At 58.0% G+C, this 19666-nt stretch overlaps 1 protein-coding gene across 1 annotated transcript in view; it reads left to right on the top strand.

The window, feature by feature from the left end:
- Positions 1-2461: 2461 nt before the first annotated feature.
- LOC128327687 (cytochrome P450 26B1) overlaps positions 2462-19666 on the top strand; it is a 34353-nt gene continuing 17148 nt past the window's right edge. The window contains exons 1-2 of the mRNA XM_053256767.1: positions 2462-3721; positions 9650-9874. Coding sequence (XP_053112742.1) covers positions 3518-3721; positions 9650-9874 — 429 coding nt within the window. The 5' untranslated portion in view covers positions 2462-3517. The remainder of the gene's footprint in view (positions 3722-9649; positions 9875-19666) is intronic.

Here is a 19666-nt window from a genome sequence, read left to right on the forward strand (position 1 = left end):
GCTACTGCCTCCACCGGTCTTCGGGTGGTGAGCATCTGTCCTTCTCAGACATGTGTGGGTTCAGATCCCTCTGGGAGACTCCCTCTGGCCGATTGGATTCCCCCCGGAGCGCCATCCAAGCCACAAGACCAGGCTCCCAGCTGTTGTGCCGACTTTCTCGCGGGAGGTCAGCAGGAGACTAAATGCCCGCCCCGTAATTGTATTTTAAGGGCCTCCCAGGAAAGTGGGGCGGGGAGGGATGCTTCTGCGGGGTGTGTGTGTGAGTGCAAAATCCCTCCCTGCAGCCTACTGTGGCCATGCCATGCAGTGAAGGCCACCTCCGGCTTCCACCTCCCTGGCTGAGAGTGGCCCAAGGCCTGCACAGCGCTGAACTCCACGTGGGAGGGCTTGCAGCGAGTGAGTTGCCTCCCTGAGCAGTGCTGTTGTACCTGGGGGGGGGGCGGGTTCCACAGAGCAAGCCCCCCCCCGCACACCAGTAGACACCTGTGAGCTCGCATCTGCCCACAGCAGGGGGCGTAGACTTCTCAATTTCCAGGGGTGGGGCATGGGAGGAGAGCTGGTCTTGTGGTAGCATTACCAGCATGACTGGTCTCCTTTGCTAAGCAGGGCCCATCCTGGTTTGCATTTGAGTGGGAGACTACATGTGTAAGCACCGGGAGATCTTCCCCTGAGGGGCTAATGGGGCTGCTCCGGGCAGAGCGCCTGCCTGCAGAGAGCGCCACCAGCTTCCCTCCTTGTCCGACTACTTCTGATCGGAGAATAGCAGCGTGCCGCCTCCGAAGAACTTGCTGAGCTGCTTACAAGACCACATTGTGTTGGTCAACTGACTGATGAACTCGAGCAGGAGAGCTTGCTGATGCTACCTGGGCAGCTGGGGAGGGGGGCATTGCCTCCCCCAGGAAATTGAGCCCTGCCACCCCCACGAGGAGGAAGTCGATACCCCTGCCCCACAGTCTGACTCGGGCGCTGCCTGCTGGCCTTGCACAGAGCTCCAGGCAGAGCCAAAGGGGTCCCAGGCGGGGGTGTCCCAGGCAGGCCTGGCCTCTGGAGGCGGAGCCTGGCCAGCAGTGCCAGCCCATCACCCCGCCTCCTCTGGGCTCCACTGAAAGGGCCGTGGCCGGGTCTGGGGAGTGGCTGCTTTCGGAAAGGAGGGGCACACTCCAGCCGCAGGAAGTTCTCCTGCACAAGCCTCACGGAAGTGCATGGGAGCCGTGCAAGAGTGCGGCAGAGGAGACATTCCCACTCGACTGAGCTCTACTTACCAACTCCCGAAAGTGTGTGTGTGTGTTTTGCTCTGACAGTTGCTGAAATTGTGAGATGGTTATGCTGGTTAACACATTCCTTCAAGGAGGAACTGCCACCTGCCAGAGTTCTCCAAACCTGAATTGTGCCCCCCCCCCACTGCTTACTACTGCGTGTTGGGGAGCAAGCAGAAGAGGCATGGGCGGGGGTGGGGGCCATCACTGAGACGGCTGTATCTGGCCATTGGGGGGAGGGGAGGCCCCGCTTCACACGGATGCGGCCCAGCAGGGTTCAGTCCTCGGCATCTCCCCAGCCGTCAGTTTCCGGGCTGGGAGAGACCCCTGCCTGAAACCTTGGAAAGGTGCTGCCAGTCCGTGTAGACACTGTCGAGCTAGATGGAGAGGGCACCGGACTCGGTTTAAGGCCGCAGCTTCTAAGGCACCGCGGCCGCGCGCTCTTCTCGAGGCGACTCCCGCGCCGCCCCAGTTGCCAAGACTAGCTGTGCTAGAGAACGTGGTCCGGAGAGAAAAGCCCCGGCGGCGGCGGCGGGGTGGGGGGTCCGGTCCTTTCCTTGCGGAAAGGGCGCCTTTGCGGGCTGTCTCCACACACAGGCTCGCCAGGCGGCCGGCCAGCTCGCGGGCTGGAGGAAGTTCCCTGCCCTGCGCACAAGGGCCGGGCGACGAGCGCGGAGCTGCGGCTGCTGCAGCAAGGCTCGCCTGGTTGGGAGTCCGTCGGGCGGGCGGAGGGCCGGCTGAGTGGGCAGCGCTGCCGCTGCCAGGGAGGCGCCGGCGGCCTCGAGCCCCGCTCCCTCCGGGTAGGAACGGAGAAGGAGCCTCTCGCTGCTTCCGAGCCAGACGGCTGGAAGCAGAGGCGGCGGCGGGCATGGCCTCCAGCAGGTAAGGACGCGGCCCTGGGCCGGCCGGAGCGCGCCAGCAGGAGCTCCGGGAGGGCGGCTGGCGGGCCGCGGAGAAGCCCTCGGAAGACGCGCGGAGCGGGCGGGCGGGCGGCACCGCGGCGGCTCTTCTCAGTTCCGGCGGCTCGGCACGTCCTGCGTGGCTGCTGGCGACTCGCCTGTGCCCGGAGGCGGGAGCAGAGCGGCCGGCGGTGTGCCAGGTGAGGGGCGCCCCGTCGGGTCGGCGCTCATGGAGCCTCTCGGTGCTTCTCGTTCTCTCCTGCAGGTCGCAGCCACCCACGGCCGGACCGAGCGGCGGACGGAGGGGATCCTCGCAGCGTCTGGCCCGCCGGCGGGCCCGCGGCCAGGGCTGGCACGCTCCAGCGCCCGGCCCGGCCTCGCCCCCCGCCTCCGCCCCGAAGGGGAGGGGAGGAGGGGCTGCTCGGCCAAGCGCGGGCTGAGCCGCCTCTATATAAACACCCGCCTGGACGGTCTTTCCCCGCAAACTGGCGCGGAGTGGAGCGACTCCTCCTCCCGGCGGCGGCGGCGGCGGCAGTAAGCAGCAGCAGCAGCGACGACTGCGGTGGTGGAGCGCCCCCCTTCCTGCCTTCGGTCCCCCCTCGCTCGCTCGCTCGCTCTCCCCCCGCCCCGGCAGAGGCGCTCAAGAGAGGCGCTCAAGTTGGACGGAGCGGTACCCCAGCCAGCTGCTGCCGGCGCAAAACGCTCCGCTCCAGAGTTTGCGGCGTTCTTTAAAAAGCAAAAAGACAGACAAATCTTCTCTTGAGGGACGTGCGTGTGTGCAAAAGTCCTCCTCAGTTGTATGCCCCTTGTGCTGCTTTCTTTCCCTTCTCCTCCCAGACACTCTCACCTTATTTATTTTTTTCTTTCTTTTGGGGGCAAACCAAAAATCTCATTATTACGTGACTTCTGCTTTGTTTTTGTTTTGCGTGGAAAAAAAATCTTATTCCGTAGATCTTGCTTTTTGCCTGTTCAGAAGAGAGAATTTAAAACAGTCGCCTTTGGGATTAGAGTTGCTTTGGGGGGATTTTCTGCCCCCGCGCCGTCTTTTATTTTTTGTTGTTGTTTGCATTGCTTTCTAAGGTTTGGGGCGGGGGGCGCTTTTCGCTTTTCCAAGAAAACGAGGAGGACAAACTGCCAAGACTTTGACACTCGCTCCAGCTGTCCAGACCGCATCCCACGTCGGTGGGTGGCTTTTTTCACGACCCCGCCGCAGCTCCAGCCTCCCTCGAAGCCCCCTCCCCAACTTTCAGCCCGCAGTGGGCGAGCACCGGGGGACGCCCCCCACCCGCCCGCCCGCAGGCCGCCCTCGCCACCGGCAGCAGCAAGAGGAAGAAGGAGGAAAAGGAGCCGCCGCCGCGCAAGATGCTCTTCCAGAGCTTCGACCTGGTCTCGGCGCTGGCCACCTTCGTGGCCTGCCTGGTGTCGCTGACTCTGCTCCTGGCCGTCTCGCAGCAGCTCTGGCAGCTTCGCTGGGCCGCCACTCGCGACAAGAGCTGCAAACTGCCCATCCCCAAGGGCTCCATGGGCTTCCCGCTGGTCGGAGAGACCTTCCACTGGCTGCTGCAGGTAAGGCGCGCGCGCTGCCCTCCCCGTCCCCGCGGCTCTGGCACTGGCGCGCTCCAGCGGGAGGAGAGCGAGGGGGCTCTGCTGCTGCTGCTGCTGCTGCTGGGAAGGAGGGCGCCGCCACCCGGAGCCTGGCAGGCACGCGGCTTGCTGGCGCTGCACAGAGGTGTGAGGAGGGTGGCAGCCCTCTGGGCCGAGGCTGCCGCCGCCGCCGCCTCTGCCTGGCCAGCTGCTCTCCGGCGCGGGTGGGGAGTCCGCCCCCCACGCGGTCCGAGTTGGCAGAGCCCACTGAATGCAGCCATGGTGGCTCCCGCGTGTGCACGGGGGCTAATTCAAGGGGTGTGGGTGTGTGTGAGCAGTCAAGCAGAACTAGGGGCAAAGATCTCGAGGCAAGGCCCCTCCCGACCCCAGGGCGTTTTACTCGGAAGTGCGTCCCGCTGTGCTGCTCAGTGGGGCTTCTTCCCAGGTAAACGTGTGTCGACTTGCTGCAGGCGCAACTGCAAAAGGCCTGTGTAAAAGTTCGTTCCTGAAGGGTCTCCGGGAGTGTAAAAAACAGTCCCCCGCCCCGCTCTGCTTGCAAAGCACCTCAAGTGTTTAATAAACTGCGCCCTCTGTTTGAACCTTCAGGACACTGAAACGCTGTTTCCACACCATCCCCTCCCTGCTCCGTGGATCCCCCCACCCCGAGGGGGGCTCAGAGTTGGCTTCCCAGGCTGATCTGTACCCCACCCTGATTGCAGAAGTCTGCTTTGCAAAGCATGCCACTGCCTGCATCGCCCCTTTAAGATGCCGGGTCTGCCTTGGGATCTGGGCGGTCAGGTCAGGGCCGGCGAAGCTGGCACAAACTCGCAGCGGGGCGCCGCCGGGGGTGCGGTCAGACGGCAGCGCGCCGCGCCTGCTTAATTTGAAACAATTGGCGGCCTTTAATCCCGAGAGCCGAACGAGTGATCTCGAGCTCTTTCCACTGATGCGATTAGATGCATGATCAACGCCAAGCCTGAGTCCCTCCCCGCACATGCAGTGGGGAACGCTTGTGTAAGGATAAGCGCGAGATTAACCCGGGATTAACCTCTCTAAGTGCTGAACAACCTCTGGTGGAATTCGATCCACCCCGGGCTGGGGGTCTCCTTCGTGCGCGCGCGCGAGAGAGAGGGAGCGAGACTGTGGCCACCGCCGAAGCGGCTCCAGGAATGGAAGAGGAGTCCTCCTCCTCGTACTTTCCTCCTCGTGGCTGGCGGCTTCTCTCTCTCCCGGCCGCCTCCGAGGGCGCCCGCAGGCAGGCTCCTTGGAGGGAAGTGGAGCGGGGGGGTCCCCCCTCCTCTCCCGCCCCCTCCCCAAGCGCACACCGGCGGCTGCTCCCGGCCCAACTCCCTCCCACCCACCCCCGAATCATGTCTCGGCTCAGAGATTGGCGCTTGGTGGCTTGCCTGGGTGCCCCCGCCCGCCCCGAGCCGGACAGGCCCCCGTTCCGAGCTCAGCCCCGACGCGTGTGCACGCTCGCGAGGGAGGGAGGAGGCGGCTGGCGGCGGCGGCGGCGGCACCGGGATGCGGAGCAGGGCGCGGGTCTGCAAACGCCTCCTCCTCCGCCGCCGCCGCCGCCTCTTCACCCGCTCCCAATTACCTTGCCGAATAAAAACAAGATGGCTTGTTCTCCGGAGCGCGGGGCGGGGGGCTCCTCGGCTCTGCCCTTCGTTTTCCAAGAGCAGCAGAACTCCGATTATCAGGCACAGAACAGGAGTCTGTCTAATACTGGAGGCGCCCGGGCGGGGGGCGGGGGAGCTCCCTGCCGGCAAGCGAAGGGTTAACAGCCCTCACTCAAAAGGGCTGTATTTTTAAAAGAAATTTATCAGATTTTTACCGGGGGACCGAGAAAGGGTTTCTCCCTTTTCCACAAGGCTCCATCCAAACAGAGTCCAGGGCTAAAAATACAAAAATTTAAAAAAAAAAAAAATTGTATAAATTGGACTCGGCTCGAAAACTCTTTGCCACATAAAGGTGGCCTTTGTGCAGCGATGGAAATGTTGTACAAATAACCCTTTATTAATGCCACAAAAAGGACTTTAATTATATTTACGTAGATCAAGAAACAGGGTCACCTGAACATCTGAACTTCACAACTGTGCTTTTGTGGGTTTTTTTTTCCTTTCCAAAATACCCCTCCCCTCCCCCCACCTGCCCCAAAGACTCGGCAGCAGCTCCCCCCCCCTTAGACGCGGCTATGCTTGAGGGATACCTGACAGGAAGGAAAGCCCCCCTCCCCGCCCCGCGATGCTCTTGCAAGGGTTCTTTAAGAAGGGGGGCAGGTGGGGAGGGGGAAGGAGCCCGGGAGGGGTGCCCACCCCGCTTGCTTTCTTGCTCCCGCCTTCCCTCCCAGCAGCATGTGGGGAAGTTATTAAAAGTCCCAAACTCTCTCCATTGACTTAGCCAAAGGTAATTGGAGGACTGTAAAGCAGTCCTTCGTCCGCCCCCCCCCGCGCGCCAGCCCCTGCAAAATGCTGGGGGGGGGGTTGTTGTTAAAGAAGAGCTTGAAGGGGCTGTAAGCAAAAAGGAGTGGGGGGATTCTCTTCTTGGGGGGCAGGGAGACATGCTTGGGCAACGAGATCCATCCTGCCTGGAAGGCTCTTCTCCTGCTGGGGGGCAGTGATGGGGTGAGCTCCTGCGTGAACAACCCTCCCTGTGTGTGAGGAGGAAGCCCAGGGAGCAGAGGCAGCAGCTGCTCAAAGGCCGGCTGGCAGCCACAGCATTGCAGGGCTGAGGGGGACCAGTGCGCGGGGGGGGGGAGACCATCCAGGAGGGGGAACTTGCCGTGCCCTTCTCCAAATAGACAAATGGACCCTGGACATCCCCTCCACCCCGCCCTGCCTCAGTTCTGTCATTCCGGTCAAGAAACATGGAGCCCAGTCCAGAGGGAAATGGTTCTGTGCACACCCTGGGAGACATTGCCACTGCATGGATGGTCTCTCTGCCTCCTGGGAGGTGCATGGGACTTTTTGTAGGGCTCGTGGGGGGTGGGGGGGGGGGTCAGGCCCTGGCCCTGGAAGGACCCCTCTGGTTGGTGCTAAGGCTCAGCCCCAGAGTGTGTGGCACAATAGCAAATTGTGCCTCTGAGCATGTGCAGAGTCTTTTTCTACCTCACCAGGTCATAACCCCAACCAACTTCCCTCCTTGTACTTTTGCAGGCCGGGCTTGAGCTCCTCTCTCTTTGGAAATTATAGGCAACTCGTTAGTGTTGATCAAGCCCTCCTATCGTTTGTTCTCACAACCATCCCACTGAGGAGCCTTAGGCACATGTCATTTCCCACACCTGTGCAGATCTGTATGTATTTGCCCTCTTCAGACAGGCTGTCTCTACATATGCACATGTGTTTATGTGAAGAACTGCGCATGTGCTCATTTTAAAAGTGAACCTGGTACAGGTAGGATGGATGTTTCTGCATGTGTTGAGCATAATGTGTGGATAACTATACACGTGTGCAAAACTATTTGCGCATACTCTGTCCACAGAGGGCTGGTTCAGATGATACTGGTGGCACCACCCATGAAGAAGGAGAGGGCGTGTTTTGCGCCTGTTGGGAAACCCTCCATGGATGTCCCAGCTCCCTCTTGGCATGTCCCATGTGGCCCCTAATCACACCCTCCAAGCAAGTATTTGAAGCACATGGGCAGCCCCCACACATGAGCAAGAGATGCACCAGGAATGTGTCAGGCCATCACTATGGGCACACTCTCCATGCGCATGCACACACACTTCACGTGTGCTGAAGCTGGTATCATTTGAACTGACCCAGATTGTACCTGCATTAGACACAGCATGCGAATAGGGCTATGTCCAGTAATCCACTTCTCATCTATATGTTGTGTTTGGTGTGGGGCAACTGTGCCTAGGTTCTCTTCCAAATGAATGCAGGCTTCACAGGCACACCCAAACTCATCCATGTGTACAGGCATCTGTGTATGTGTGCAGTGTAATGTCTAAACAGAGCTAGAGAGCTGAGCTATTTGGTGGATGAGGAATTGTGGCCGTTTCTGCTGTAAGCCTTCGGGAGCAGGAAGGGTCATCCCCCCCAAACTCTATGCAGGGGTAGCCAGGTTGGGCACTACGACTCTATCATCCCCCAGCCACAATGGTCAAAGGTCATCGAGTCCAGCTGTAGACCTACAACATCTGGGCTAAAGGCCGCTGTGGCTGAGGGTGATGGGAGTAATAGTCCAATCCCATCTGGGGTTGGTCCCCTGTTCTAGGAGAGCTGGGAGATGGACTCTGGATATTGTGAAGAAGTCCTTGCCCCCATCACGTGCACCACCTGTGAGCCTGCTGGAGCTTTTGGTCTTCTCTTGTAATAGGGAGGGGGGCTATTGGGGCACATGGGGCCTATTTCCCACATTTCTATCCCACTCTTCCTCCAGGGAGCCCAGAGCGGTCTAAATGGTGATGTTTATCCTCACAACCACCTGTGAGGTAGGTTAGGCTGAGAGATACGTGACTGGCCCAGAGTCACCCAGTGAGTTTCATGGCTGAACAGGGATTTGAACTCGGGTCTCCCTGGCCTTAAGTTCAACACTCCAGCCACGACACCAGAACGGCTTCTTTGTTACATGGATTAAGGACGGAGGGCTACCAGGGTCCTGCCCCATCATGGCTGCACTCTGGGATCTGAATGTGGGTCTCCAGGCCACTGGGCCAAGTGTTCCCTCGAAGGTGTGTGCACATGCATCCATCCGCTCACAGATTTTTTGATGTCCACTCAGTTAATTTTAACGGATTCAACCACTCAGGTTGAATCAGGAAGATCCCACTCTGAATATACGTGTGCACATACTGCCTTGATGCTGCTGCCCAGAACAAAATTCATTCCGCACATAGATGAAAAAAATGAGAGAGAGGACACTGCTGGGGTGGAATCCCTCCTCAAATGGAGATGCTTGGATTTATTTATTTTTGCATTTTCTATCCCGCTCTTCCTCCAAGGAGCCCAGAGTGGTGTACCACATACTTAAGTTTCTCCTCACAACAACCCTGTGAGGTAGGTTAGTGGTGCCACCCTCCCACTATGCCTGCAGCACCCGCCCAGGCTGACAAATGTAGGCCTTGCTGGGGTTCTCCTCCTCCTCCTCCTCCCTCCCCGCCTCTCTCTTGGGTCAACTGCAACCCCCACCTCCATTTCCCAAGCATCTCTAACCCTGCAACATGCCCAGCGCTTCTCAGAAGGAAAACGGCTCTTTGCCTTTGAAGCATCCCAGCCAGGGGGTGGATGAGGGGGTGCCCCCTTAGCTCCCACATCCCCAACTCCTGCACTTCCCTCTCATGGTGGGCAGGGTCCAAAAGCGCCCCAACCCCGGCTCAGGCTCAATGCTGATGATGCAGAGTGTGGAGGCGGATGGGGAGGCAGAGTGGAGCTGCAGCTCTTGAGTGAGCTCGGCTTCGGATGACGACGGATTGTGGCCTTGGTGGGCTAGGAAGAGGGGCCATAAGAGTCAGCAAGGCATCAGCTGCTGAGGCCATGATGCCAAACCGAGGCAGACGGGACCACCCAAAACAAATCAAGATTGCCACCCCTTTCTTGCTTTTTAGCCACCCTGCCTTTGGGAAGTGGACTAGTTGGCTGGGGTGTGTGTCCCCCCTTTGTGATTTTAGAGGCCTGGCTGCAGCTACTCAGGGCTGGGAGAAAGACACTCTGCACATGTTCAGATACTGTTATCATGCCAAATATTCCAGGCCTGAGTCCTGGCTACGTGCCGTTGAACTGCAGCCCAGCATACTCTTGACACTTTAGCATCCTAATGTGTGCAAGGGGGGGACCCAGAGAGTGGGAGCTGGTGTGTGTGTGGGGGGGGGGGGGAGCACAAGGTGTGCCTTGGGGTGTGAGGCACCAGGAGTGGGCTGGTATGTCCCCAGAAGAGCTCACGCCCTTCCCATTGTGCATGTTTTAGGGTTCCTGTTTCCAGTCCTCTAGGAGAGAGAAATATGGGAATGTCTTCAAGACCCACTTGCTGGGGCGCCCCTTGATTCGGGTCACGGGAGCCGAGAACGTGCGCAAGATCTTGATGGGTGAGCACAGCTTGGTGAGCACAGAGTGGCCCCGAAGCACCCGGATGCTGCTTGGCCCACACACGGTGGCCAACTCCATCGGAGACATCCACAGGCACAAGAGAAAGGTAAGAGAGAAGGGCAGGGGTTGGGACTCCGGTGTCTGCGTCTGAGCAAGAGCGCTGTCCTCAAGGGAGTTGGTGGGAGCTGCATGCATGCAGAAGGTCCCAGGCAAGACCCCCGAGTCTGAAACTCTGGAGAGCCACTGCCAGTCAGTGTAGACAAGTCTGGGCTAGACGGACCAAGGAACAGACTCAGTAGAAGGCAGCTTCCGGCATACATAATCCGCATCCCTCCTTCGGTGGAGAGCTGTGTGGGGGAGAAGCAGGCAAGCCCAGTTCCCCTCAGAGCTGCTCAGATGTTCACCCCCAGGTCTGAGCCAGAGTGCATCGGGGTGGGAGGGCTACACAACTCACAGAGGATCCAAACATCTTCTTGATCATTCACCACAAACCCACAGATCTAGGCCAGACACACACACTCTCTCTCTCCATGTGCCTTCTGGGAGGCTGGCAGCCAGCAAAAGCCATAGAGTGCGGTCCCTAGAATCGTGGATGATATCCTCTGTGTCCATTTCTAGCCATTCTTTCAGGTCATCCATCCATCCCTTCCTCTCGATCTTTTTCCTGCTGGCTTTCCTTCTAGCGTTAGTTGTGGTATTTGATATTTTACTCCTCTGAGGATACGTCCACAATACTCCAGTTTACGCCTCTGGATTGTCTGTATTCTTTATGTGCCTTTGCTTTTCAAAGTGCTTCTTAATTTGTTGTTCTGTTGGTCCGTTTAATCTTGAATATTCTTCCGACACCCCACATCTCAAAGGCTTCCAGTTTCGTATGTGCTTCTTTCTTGATGGTCCGGGTTTCATACAGGAGAAGAGACCAGATGTAGCTTTCATCATTCTGATTCTGAGTTGCAAATCTTGTTTACTCTCACAGAGGAAGATCTTGATTTGGTTAAATTTTGTTCTTGCTTGTCCTATGCGGCTTCGTATTTCTTTTGTTTGGGCAGAGTGCATTTGCCAAAAAAAGCGGGGGCGGGGGGGAGGCTACGCAAGCCCTCATAGTTTCACACAGATCCTTGACATTCACAAATTAACTGGGACACAACAGTGTCCCTTGCTCCACAGTTCAAGCACAAAACCAACTTGGACATATAGTGCATTAGGAAGGAAAATAAAACCACAATGCATGCCTCTTGCTTCACAGTTTTCATGCAGACCCTTTGGAACACAAACCAACTTGAGCGTAGTGCATTTGTTTAAAAAGTTTGTTCAAAGGGAAGAGAGCTCATCTTGTGGTGGCAAACATGACTTGTCCCCTTAGCTAAGCAGGGTCCACCCTGGTTACATATGAATGGGAGACTAGAAGCATGAGCACTGGAAGATATTCCCCTCAGGGGATGGGGCTGCTCTGGGAAGAGCAGAAGGTTTCAATTCCCTCCCTGGTAGCATCTCCAAGAGAGGGCTGAGAGAGATTTCTGCTGCCTGCAACCTTGGAGAAGCCGCCGCCAGTCTGTGTGTAGACAATACTGAACAAGATGGACCTAGGGTGGACTCAGTATATGGCAGCTTCCTATGTAACAGTTAGTTCCACTTTCATGGACTGAGATAACGGTTTCTGGCAGCTTCTCTGCAGTAGACAAAAATTCACTAATGATCAAAGGATTGACTGATTTCTTTGAAATAAAAGAGCCCCGACATCTTGTGCTACAGGGCTACCAATGGCCCATCAATAGACCAAGCCTCTCAATCCCAGTTGCAGAGGAGCAACAACAGGAGGGAGGGCATGCACATCCCTCTTGCCTGTGGGCTCCCCAGAGGCATCTGGTGGGCCACTGTGGGAAACAGGAGGCTGGACTAGATGGGCTTTCTTGGGCCTGATCCAGCAGGGCTGCTCTTATGTTCTCTGTGCCAAATTTCAGACCTCTAGGCCAAGCCATTCTGGAAATGTAGAAGGGGACCTCTTTTCTCTTGGGGGACATCATGGGGATGGACATCACGAGTGGGACATCATGAGTGGGCATAGGAATATAGGATGAGCGCGCCTGGATCAGTTCTAAGGTCTCTCTAGTCCAGCATCCTGTTTCACACAGTGGTCCACCAGATGCCTCTGGGAAGCCTACAAGCGAGAGGTGAGGGCCTGCCCTCCCTCCTGCTGTTGCTCCCCTGGAACTGGTATTTAGAGGCCTCTTGCCTCTGAGCCTGGAGATGGCTTAGAGCCCTCAGACTAGTAGCCACTGACAGGCCTGTTCTCCTTGAATTTATCTAAGCCCTTCTTAAAGCTGTCACAACTTGTGGCAGAGAATTCCTTGTTCGAAAAGTCACCCCCAGGTCCGTGCCTAACCTCCCACCTGCAGAGAGCGGGTCCTCCTCTTGTTAGGGCCGCCTGGGCGCTACTGCCCGCCCGAGGGGAGCCCTATGAGGGCTGCAGCGCAGGGAAATCTCCCACGTGGCTGCCTCCGTCCGCTCCGCCGCTGTGTCTCGACTGCAGCTGCGGCGAAGTTTTGGGCACGGCGAGAGCAGCGGCCGCGGCCTTTGAGGAATTTAAAGGGGCGATGGTGCGTCGGCGCCCACCGGGAGGGCCGGGAAAGGACCGACGGCTGCCTTCCCGCCCGTCGGCGCTGCCATTTCCTCGAGACGCCAGGCGCGCGCCAAGGGCCCGATGTGCGGCCGCTTCAGCTCCCGGCGCTCTGCCGCTGGCGCGCGCGACGTTCCGGGGAACCCTCGCCGGCGTCTGTCCCCGGCCCCGTCCGTGCCCTCTTCGGCTCCTGAGGAGGAAATGCCGTTCAGAGCCAGCTTCAGCCCGGCCTTCAAGGCCAGCACTATGGTGCGGAGCAGCAGGGAGAGAGGGGACCTGCTGCGTCCGGACGAGCCCCGCCGCAGCAGCAGGTCGCGGCCGGCACGCAGGTCTCCAGGCCGGGGCAAGACGCGCGCTTGGGAGGCTCCCGCAAGGCTCCCCGCAGAAGCGCCCCCGCCTCCGCAGCAGGCGGGACAGGCTCTGCTGCGCGCCAGCCCGTCGAGGGGCTGCGCAGCCCCGCACAGCCACGCAACAAGCCGGGGGACCCCGGACCCTCCCCAGCCGATCCCCGCGGCGAGGCTGTCTCCGCTCCCGGCGGGGATCCGTCCAAGCGCCTAATGGCTTTATGATGTCTTCCTGGCGGCTCGCATTCCGTGCTGGGGGCGGCGGGGGGGGGGCTGCCTGGCGCGCCCCGCCCACGCGGCAGGTCTGCAGAGCCCGGGCGCCCCCAGCCTCGCGGCGGCACGTGTGGAGGCTGACCTGTAGTAACCTGGATACCGGCGCGCTATTGACTCCGGCCTTAAAAGGGCAATGCTCGCCTGGCCGTTGAGCCGCTCCTCGGAGACGCGTGTGGTGGTGCGTGCCCTTTGCAGACGTGACGGCGCACAGCGGAGGCGAAAGAGGTGTCCCCTGCGCTCTCTCCGCAGAGAGAAGAAAATCACTAGGGAGGGAGCAGGGTAAATTGTGAGGGAGCGTCTGCTTAGGAACATAGGAAACTGCCATATACTGAGTCAGACCCTTGGTCTATCTAGCTCAGTATTGTCTTCACAGACTGGCAGCGGCTTCTCCAAGGTGGCAGGCAGGAATCTTTCTCGGTAACCTACTGTATGCTTTGGTAGTTTGTTGGTTCAATAAAAAAATCTTGTCCTATTAAAAAAATAATAATCTTGTCCTATCTTGGAGAAGCCAGGGAGAGAGCTTGAAACCTTCTGCTCTTCCCAGAGCGGCTCCATCCCCTGAGGGGAAGATCTTGTAGATCTTGCAGCACTCACACTTCTAGTCCCCCATTCATATGCAACCAGGGTGGACCCTGCTTAGCTAGGGGGACAAGTCATGCTGGCTACCACCAGACCAGCTCTCCTCTCCTCTGCTTCTTCACTGCGCTCCTGTGGGCCTTTCTGGCTGTTCGAAACAGTATCCAGCTCTGTGTGATTGGGCAGATCCGTGCTGGAGAAGACACAGGCAGCCTCTCTCTTGCCTTGCCTCTTTTAAGGGAGTTGGATGGGGGCCCATCCGATGGACCATCCCTGATGGACCACCTCCTGCAAATGCTGAGAGGGGCAAAAAGTGTGTCTGGAGGAACCAGACTGCCCGAAGAGGAGGTCCCCACTTGGGCTCACCTGCCTGGCTTTTAGGGGGAGGCGAGGGCTGCTCTGTGCAGGCAGGCAGGCAGGCAGTTCTTCCCAGCTCACATCTTCCTTGGCACCACCACCGGCCGAAAAGGGTCTCTGCAGGCTGCAGTGGCAGCCTGTGCACTGCAGCTCACTTGACTGGGGAGCCCCAGGGTTGTCTGGTGTGCTGCGGGCAGGCAGGCAGGACTAAGACCCAGTGCCAGTTTGCACAGCTCTACCTGATGAATGGCCAGCCTGTAGGCAGTGCAGCTCTCATTAACATTGGGGTGGGAGAGAGAGGAGCAGATGGTGCTTCAGGAAGCAGAAGCAGCTGTGCCTTCTTTGGTGCCAACCCCCTCCCGCTCCTTAGAATGGGGCACTCTTGCTCCCAACCAGTAGATCTACCATTTTGTCTAAATTAAGCTGAAGGGCGGTTTGATTGTTGAACCACCCTCATTTTCCTTTATCTGTAAAATGGGCATATTGGAGACGGTCACAGGACTGATATGAGGGCGATTTAAGATCAGACTGTGTAGAAAATGGTAACAGAAGTTATAGTGAACGGAGGGGAAACGCTGAAAGATTTCCTGATTGTCTCACTTTAAAACAGAAGAACCCCAGACTGATGGCAGGCTGCTATTACGCTTAAGATGTCTCTTGGGGTTGGCTGTTTCAATTGCAGCAGGGAATCTGGTCTCGCTGGGCTGCACAGGTAACTGCACTTACCGTTAGTTCAACATGTAGCCCACGCTGTCCTCAAGACCTAGGGCAGGTAACTTTACCAATTGGCACCGTTTTCCTGGGCAAGCACCATGAAAACAAAAAGAGCCCATTTATAGGCTGGTGCAGGAGAACTTCCCATCTGGAGTTTGAAAGCAGAGCCACAGGCTGGAAATGCCCCCCTAGCCTTCCAGCACTCTGGGAAAGAGAGGTTAACGGAAGCTGTGTTGCCTGCAAGCTGGCCTTTCGTCAGCATGGTTAACTGCGCAGCTGTACCTGATGATGGGTGGCCAGCCTGCAGGTAACACAGCTCTCCCTGACGCAACTGGAGTTGCAGCGAACCAGAGGCAGCTGTGCCTCGGTTGGTGCCCCCCCCTCCCGGCTGCTGCTGCTGCTGCTGCAGTCTCTCTTTCCCGTCAGAGAAATGCTGTTGGGGAGCTGCTGATGCACCGCTGAGTGCTCCCCCCCCCGCTCCGCTGGATCAATCTGCAGGCCAGTAGCTGCAGCAGGCCTCTGTGGCATCCCGCTAGCCTTTGGGTGCCTTCTGCCCGTCCCTTGCCTCTCTGAATGAGACCCTGTCTGAAGAGTCTTGAGGGGGGCGGGGAGGCGAAGGCTGCAGACCTGGAGAGATGACCCGGTGGCCTCCGGCTGGAATCCTGCCCTGGACTCTTGGAAAGTGGAAGGCTTGTTGTCCCGAGGAGGGCTGGAAAAAGGGTGTACTCATTGGAAGGCGGCGGCAGGCAGGCAGGCAACACGGTGGTGTTGAAGAACCCTTCCATTGGAACTCCCTCGAGTTCCCCCTTCAGGCCTGTGCCAAGGGTCACATGGCCAGCTGCTTTCAGGTACAGCGAGACATTTTCCCGTCTGGCCTCTGCAACAGAAAGAGGTTTCCTCTCCTCCCAGAAGGCTCCGTGGGGGAGGCAGTCATGAAAGCGCATAGATCTGGGTGTTCTCTGCCAGTTATCCAGATGTGGGGCCCAGCTTTCCTCGATGGTGCTGCATGGCTCGAACAATGGCAGTCTCTCAGGCTGTGTCAGCCCCAGCACTGGTGATCAACAGGCCTCTGAGCATGTGCTGAATGCCCTGACTTCGCAGCCGGCCTCCAAGCATCTGAGATTAGGGGACAAGACAGCCCTGTGAGAGGGGGAGGTTCCCAGGGGGTCTTGAGCCCAGGGCCTCCTCTCTGGAAGAGCCCTTCCAGTCGTTCCTCTCACAGGCAGCCAGGGGCCTCCAGGAAGGCCACAAGCCAGCTAGGAAGGCAACAGACACCCCCTGACGTTGCTCCTTATCAGCAGGCATTCAGTGGTAGACTGCCCCTGCGCATGGAGGCTTTCTAGAGCCATCACTGTGAACCCTATTTCCCCTTGAATGTGATGAAATTGTGCGTGTGCTGTGCGCCCATACCCTGGAGAGCTACTGAGCTAGAGGAACCAAAGGGCTAACCTGGCACAGCAAGGCAGCTGCCTTGTGCCTATCTAGCCTGCCACCCAGCAAGCCCAACCAAGTTCTTTGTTGATTGTTTCTTTATTACATTTCTAGACTGCCCCATCCAAAGGCTCTGGGCGGTGCACAACAGGTTTAAAAAGCATAAAAAGGAACCCCCTTTAAAACACACTGCTTAAAACAATACACAAACAATTTAAAAACAATTCAGAACCACTGAAAACCAATTAAAATACGTAAACAACCATTTTTGAGTATTAACAAAAGTTGGGCTGCACACTCCAGAAAACCCGGAGCTTTGACACGTTGATAGGCATGATGCCCATCAGGGACGCAGAAGGCTCTGTGTGTGTGTGTGTGTGTGTGTGTGTGAGATGCCTGGTGAATCAAAGGAGCAGAGGTGGGCAAGGGTGGCTGAGCTCGTTCTGGGAAGGGTTTGCTGCAAAAGGAGGACGGGCCAAGAGAAGGAGGCAGCGGCCCCAGGGCCTTCCGGCAGCCCCCTCCTGTTCCCCTCCTGTGCTTTCGGGAGGCCGCTCCCTTTCAGCAAAGCTCAGCTGCACACCATGGGCCGCGGCTGGATCCCTTTCCCTCCGACGACAAGGTGTTTGCCGGATGCCTCTGCTTGGCTTCCCCTCCTTGATGGTCTTTCCAGATGGTTGAGGCCAGGTGTGTGTTTCACACCTGCAGCAGGTGTCTGCTGGGGCCTCCCCTGAGAGCCGCGCTTGGCTGGGGTCGGAGTGCTGACCCTGCCGCCCTCTGCGTCCTCGAGCAGCTCCTTCCCCTGGAGGCCGCTGGCCACTTGCTTGGGGCTAGAGCGGCCGTCTGGCCAGAAGGGGAGCTGGCTGTGCACGCACCTTTCAGACCTCCCCACCCATCGCGGAGGGGCAGAAGAAGTTATGCAGTTGTGGGCAGAGGCCCCGGTTGGCAGAACTCTGCTCCTTTTTTGCACAGCATTTGGCGGGGGGGGGGGGGGGAGGCCCAGCCGCCTTCTCTGCAGGCGCACCTGTTTCCTCGGTCAGTGCTGCCTCCTCTTCTTCTGTGCTTCCTCCCGGTCCTGGCGGGACGCCTTCTCCAGGCTCTCTGGCTGCCCGCTCTGGGAACGGAAGAACTGACCTAGAAGGACTTTGAGGGGGGGGGTGTCCGAGAGCTGGCCTGGCAGTTCTCCTGCACCGGGGACTCCCTGTCCTAGGTCGCCACCTGCACTCTCACCTCCCAAGGACCCTCCCTGACCCCCTTTGGCTGCTGAATCTTCTTTGGCTTGAGAGGATATTCCACCTCCTGAGCCAGGCCATTTCAGAGTCCCTCCCCGTTCTGTGGCCCAGATCCGTCCCCTCCGTTTTTGGACATTCGGCGGCACAGAGCGGCAGCTGAACCAGCGGGGCGTTTGCCTTCTCTCAGCCCAGGGCCCAGTGCATGGCCACGGAGGAGTCTTTTCTGCCCGCCTCTGGGCGGCCTGGCAGGTCCAAGGCTGACTCCTCCTGCCCGGTGAGCACTGGCCCCCAGGCAGGCACGTGAGAGGGGCCGGGCCACTGGACTATCCAGCCGGCTCTCCTGTTGCCTCCAGCAAGTCTCGGCACTCCAGGCCGGGGAGGAGCAGCCTGTGTGGGAGGGCGGGGTGGCTGTGGCGGCTGTGCACCCCGAGCCCGGCTCCTCTCAGGGGACATCGCTCCGAGGCACACAAGGAGGCCTCCCCCCACTTCTGAGCCCGCTGAAAAGGGACCCTCCTCCGTTGCGTGGATCTCAGGCACTTGCCCCCCCCCCCAGCCCCCCCGTTCGGAGCTCTGGCCTGTGCTCCAGCATGGAGCAAATCTCTCGCACGGGGCTGGGTGGGTGGGGGCCGCGGTGCTACTCCAAAGCAGCCTCAGAAAGGGCTCTCAAGGTTTTCTGCACTCCAGCCATGGGTGTGGTTTTCTGGGAAGCTGAGCCCCACAGTGAGCACAGCCGTCCAAATGCTGTCTTGCCATTACTGGGCATTATTATGATTTTCTGAGTCTAGAGTATGGCGGTTTAGTACATTTCAGAATTGTGTTAGTCTCTTGTGCTGCAGCATTGCATTCTTGGCTCATTGTCTGTTTGTTGCCAACTGTGGGCTCATTTAGGATCCAGAGGTTGCTTTCTCGTGTGCAGCAGGGACTTCCCGGATGCCAGACAGGCTCATTTGCTCGGAAAGAGTTTCTCTTGGAAATGGCTAACTCCACCCACTAGTGATAACAGCCTAGCTGTTGTTCACCTGATCATTTATCCCAAGAGGAGGGAGAGGCGAGTCAGGGACTCCTGACCTTGCCACGGGCTGCTGCTTTCTTCTCCACTCACACTCCAGCCTGGATCCCCCCACCCCTTGGGTGCATAAACAAATCGGAGGTTGAAGTGAGTTCAGGAGCTGTTGTCTGAGGGCAGCTGATCAAGTTAACGGGACTTGTGTTGACTTTTGTTTGATGTTTTTACTTAACGACATTTCCTTTGCTCCAATATAGTATAGAACTGGGCTGAATATTTGCGAGGAGATTGTATCTGGCAACTGCAGCAGCCGGGATTTGCTTGGTGCCAGTTTGGATCTAAAATCCACTCTCCGCCCCAAGGTCACCACGAGGTCTCCCCTTTCCCCCTCCCTCCCTCCCCCTCCCGACCCCAGGAAAGTCTAAACAAGCAGCGGCCTCTGAGTTCCCAGCAAATGCTGGGTGTCACACATACCTGGAGTGTTCTGCGCGTCGGGCTGCCGAGACGCCAGGGCAGGAATTTTCTGCCTAAGGAAAACCGTAATGCTTGAAATATCCTGTTTTCATTCCACTCCACGGCTTAGTTGGACGTTTATAGCTGGGCCGTTCAGTCCCTGTTGGGACGGAGGGAGCTCTTCTTTCTTTCTGGCGTGCACATGAGGCGTGCTCCAGAGTGCCTGCGGAGGTCTGCTGAGCCCCCTTTGTGTTTCAGTCATGACCCCTTATCCTGGGACCCCCAGCCGCAAAGAGCATCAGGCGGCTTCTTCCTCCAGAGCCCTCCAGTTCCAAATCTTTCCGTCCACGTCCATCACCGCCACCACACACCGCTTCGGCTCCCATTCTGAACTCACCTGCTCGGGAGTCCTGCTGCTGAGCCCAGTCAGGCTGACTTCTGAGCAGATCGGAGACTGGTGGTGTGCCATTCCTGGTTTTGTTTCCGATTGCTAGGGTTTTAAAAAATCTCCCCAAGGAGATTTTGTCCCAATCAAAGAACAAAAGTTCCCAGTGCAGAGCAAAGACCAAATGATTAGCCAGTATGCATCAGACTTAGATAGCACATTGATTACATTTAGACTCTTGCTATGTATCTGGAATGGATTCTTCAAACGAACGGACATATTCCAAGAGGTTTCAAAACCACACACCCTTCTCTTTTTAAATGTGCGGAAAATTAAAATTGGGAGGTCTCATACTTAGCCAGTCCGTTGCAAGGAGGGCATTGCAGTCCTGGGCTATGCCATTCGGTCCCTCCAGCCAGCCACCCCATAGAATCCCTTGCAGACAGTGTTGCAAAGGATGCTGGGGCAGAACTCTCAGAACACGGGGGGGGGGGGGGTGGTGGGCTGCATACA

Source organism: Hemicordylus capensis, chromosome 5 (genome assembly GCF_027244095.1).
Source record: "Hemicordylus capensis ecotype Gifberg chromosome 5, rHemCap1.1.pri, whole genome shotgun sequence".
Lineage (NCBI taxonomy): Eukaryota > Metazoa > Chordata > Lepidosauria > Squamata > Cordylidae > Hemicordylus > Hemicordylus capensis.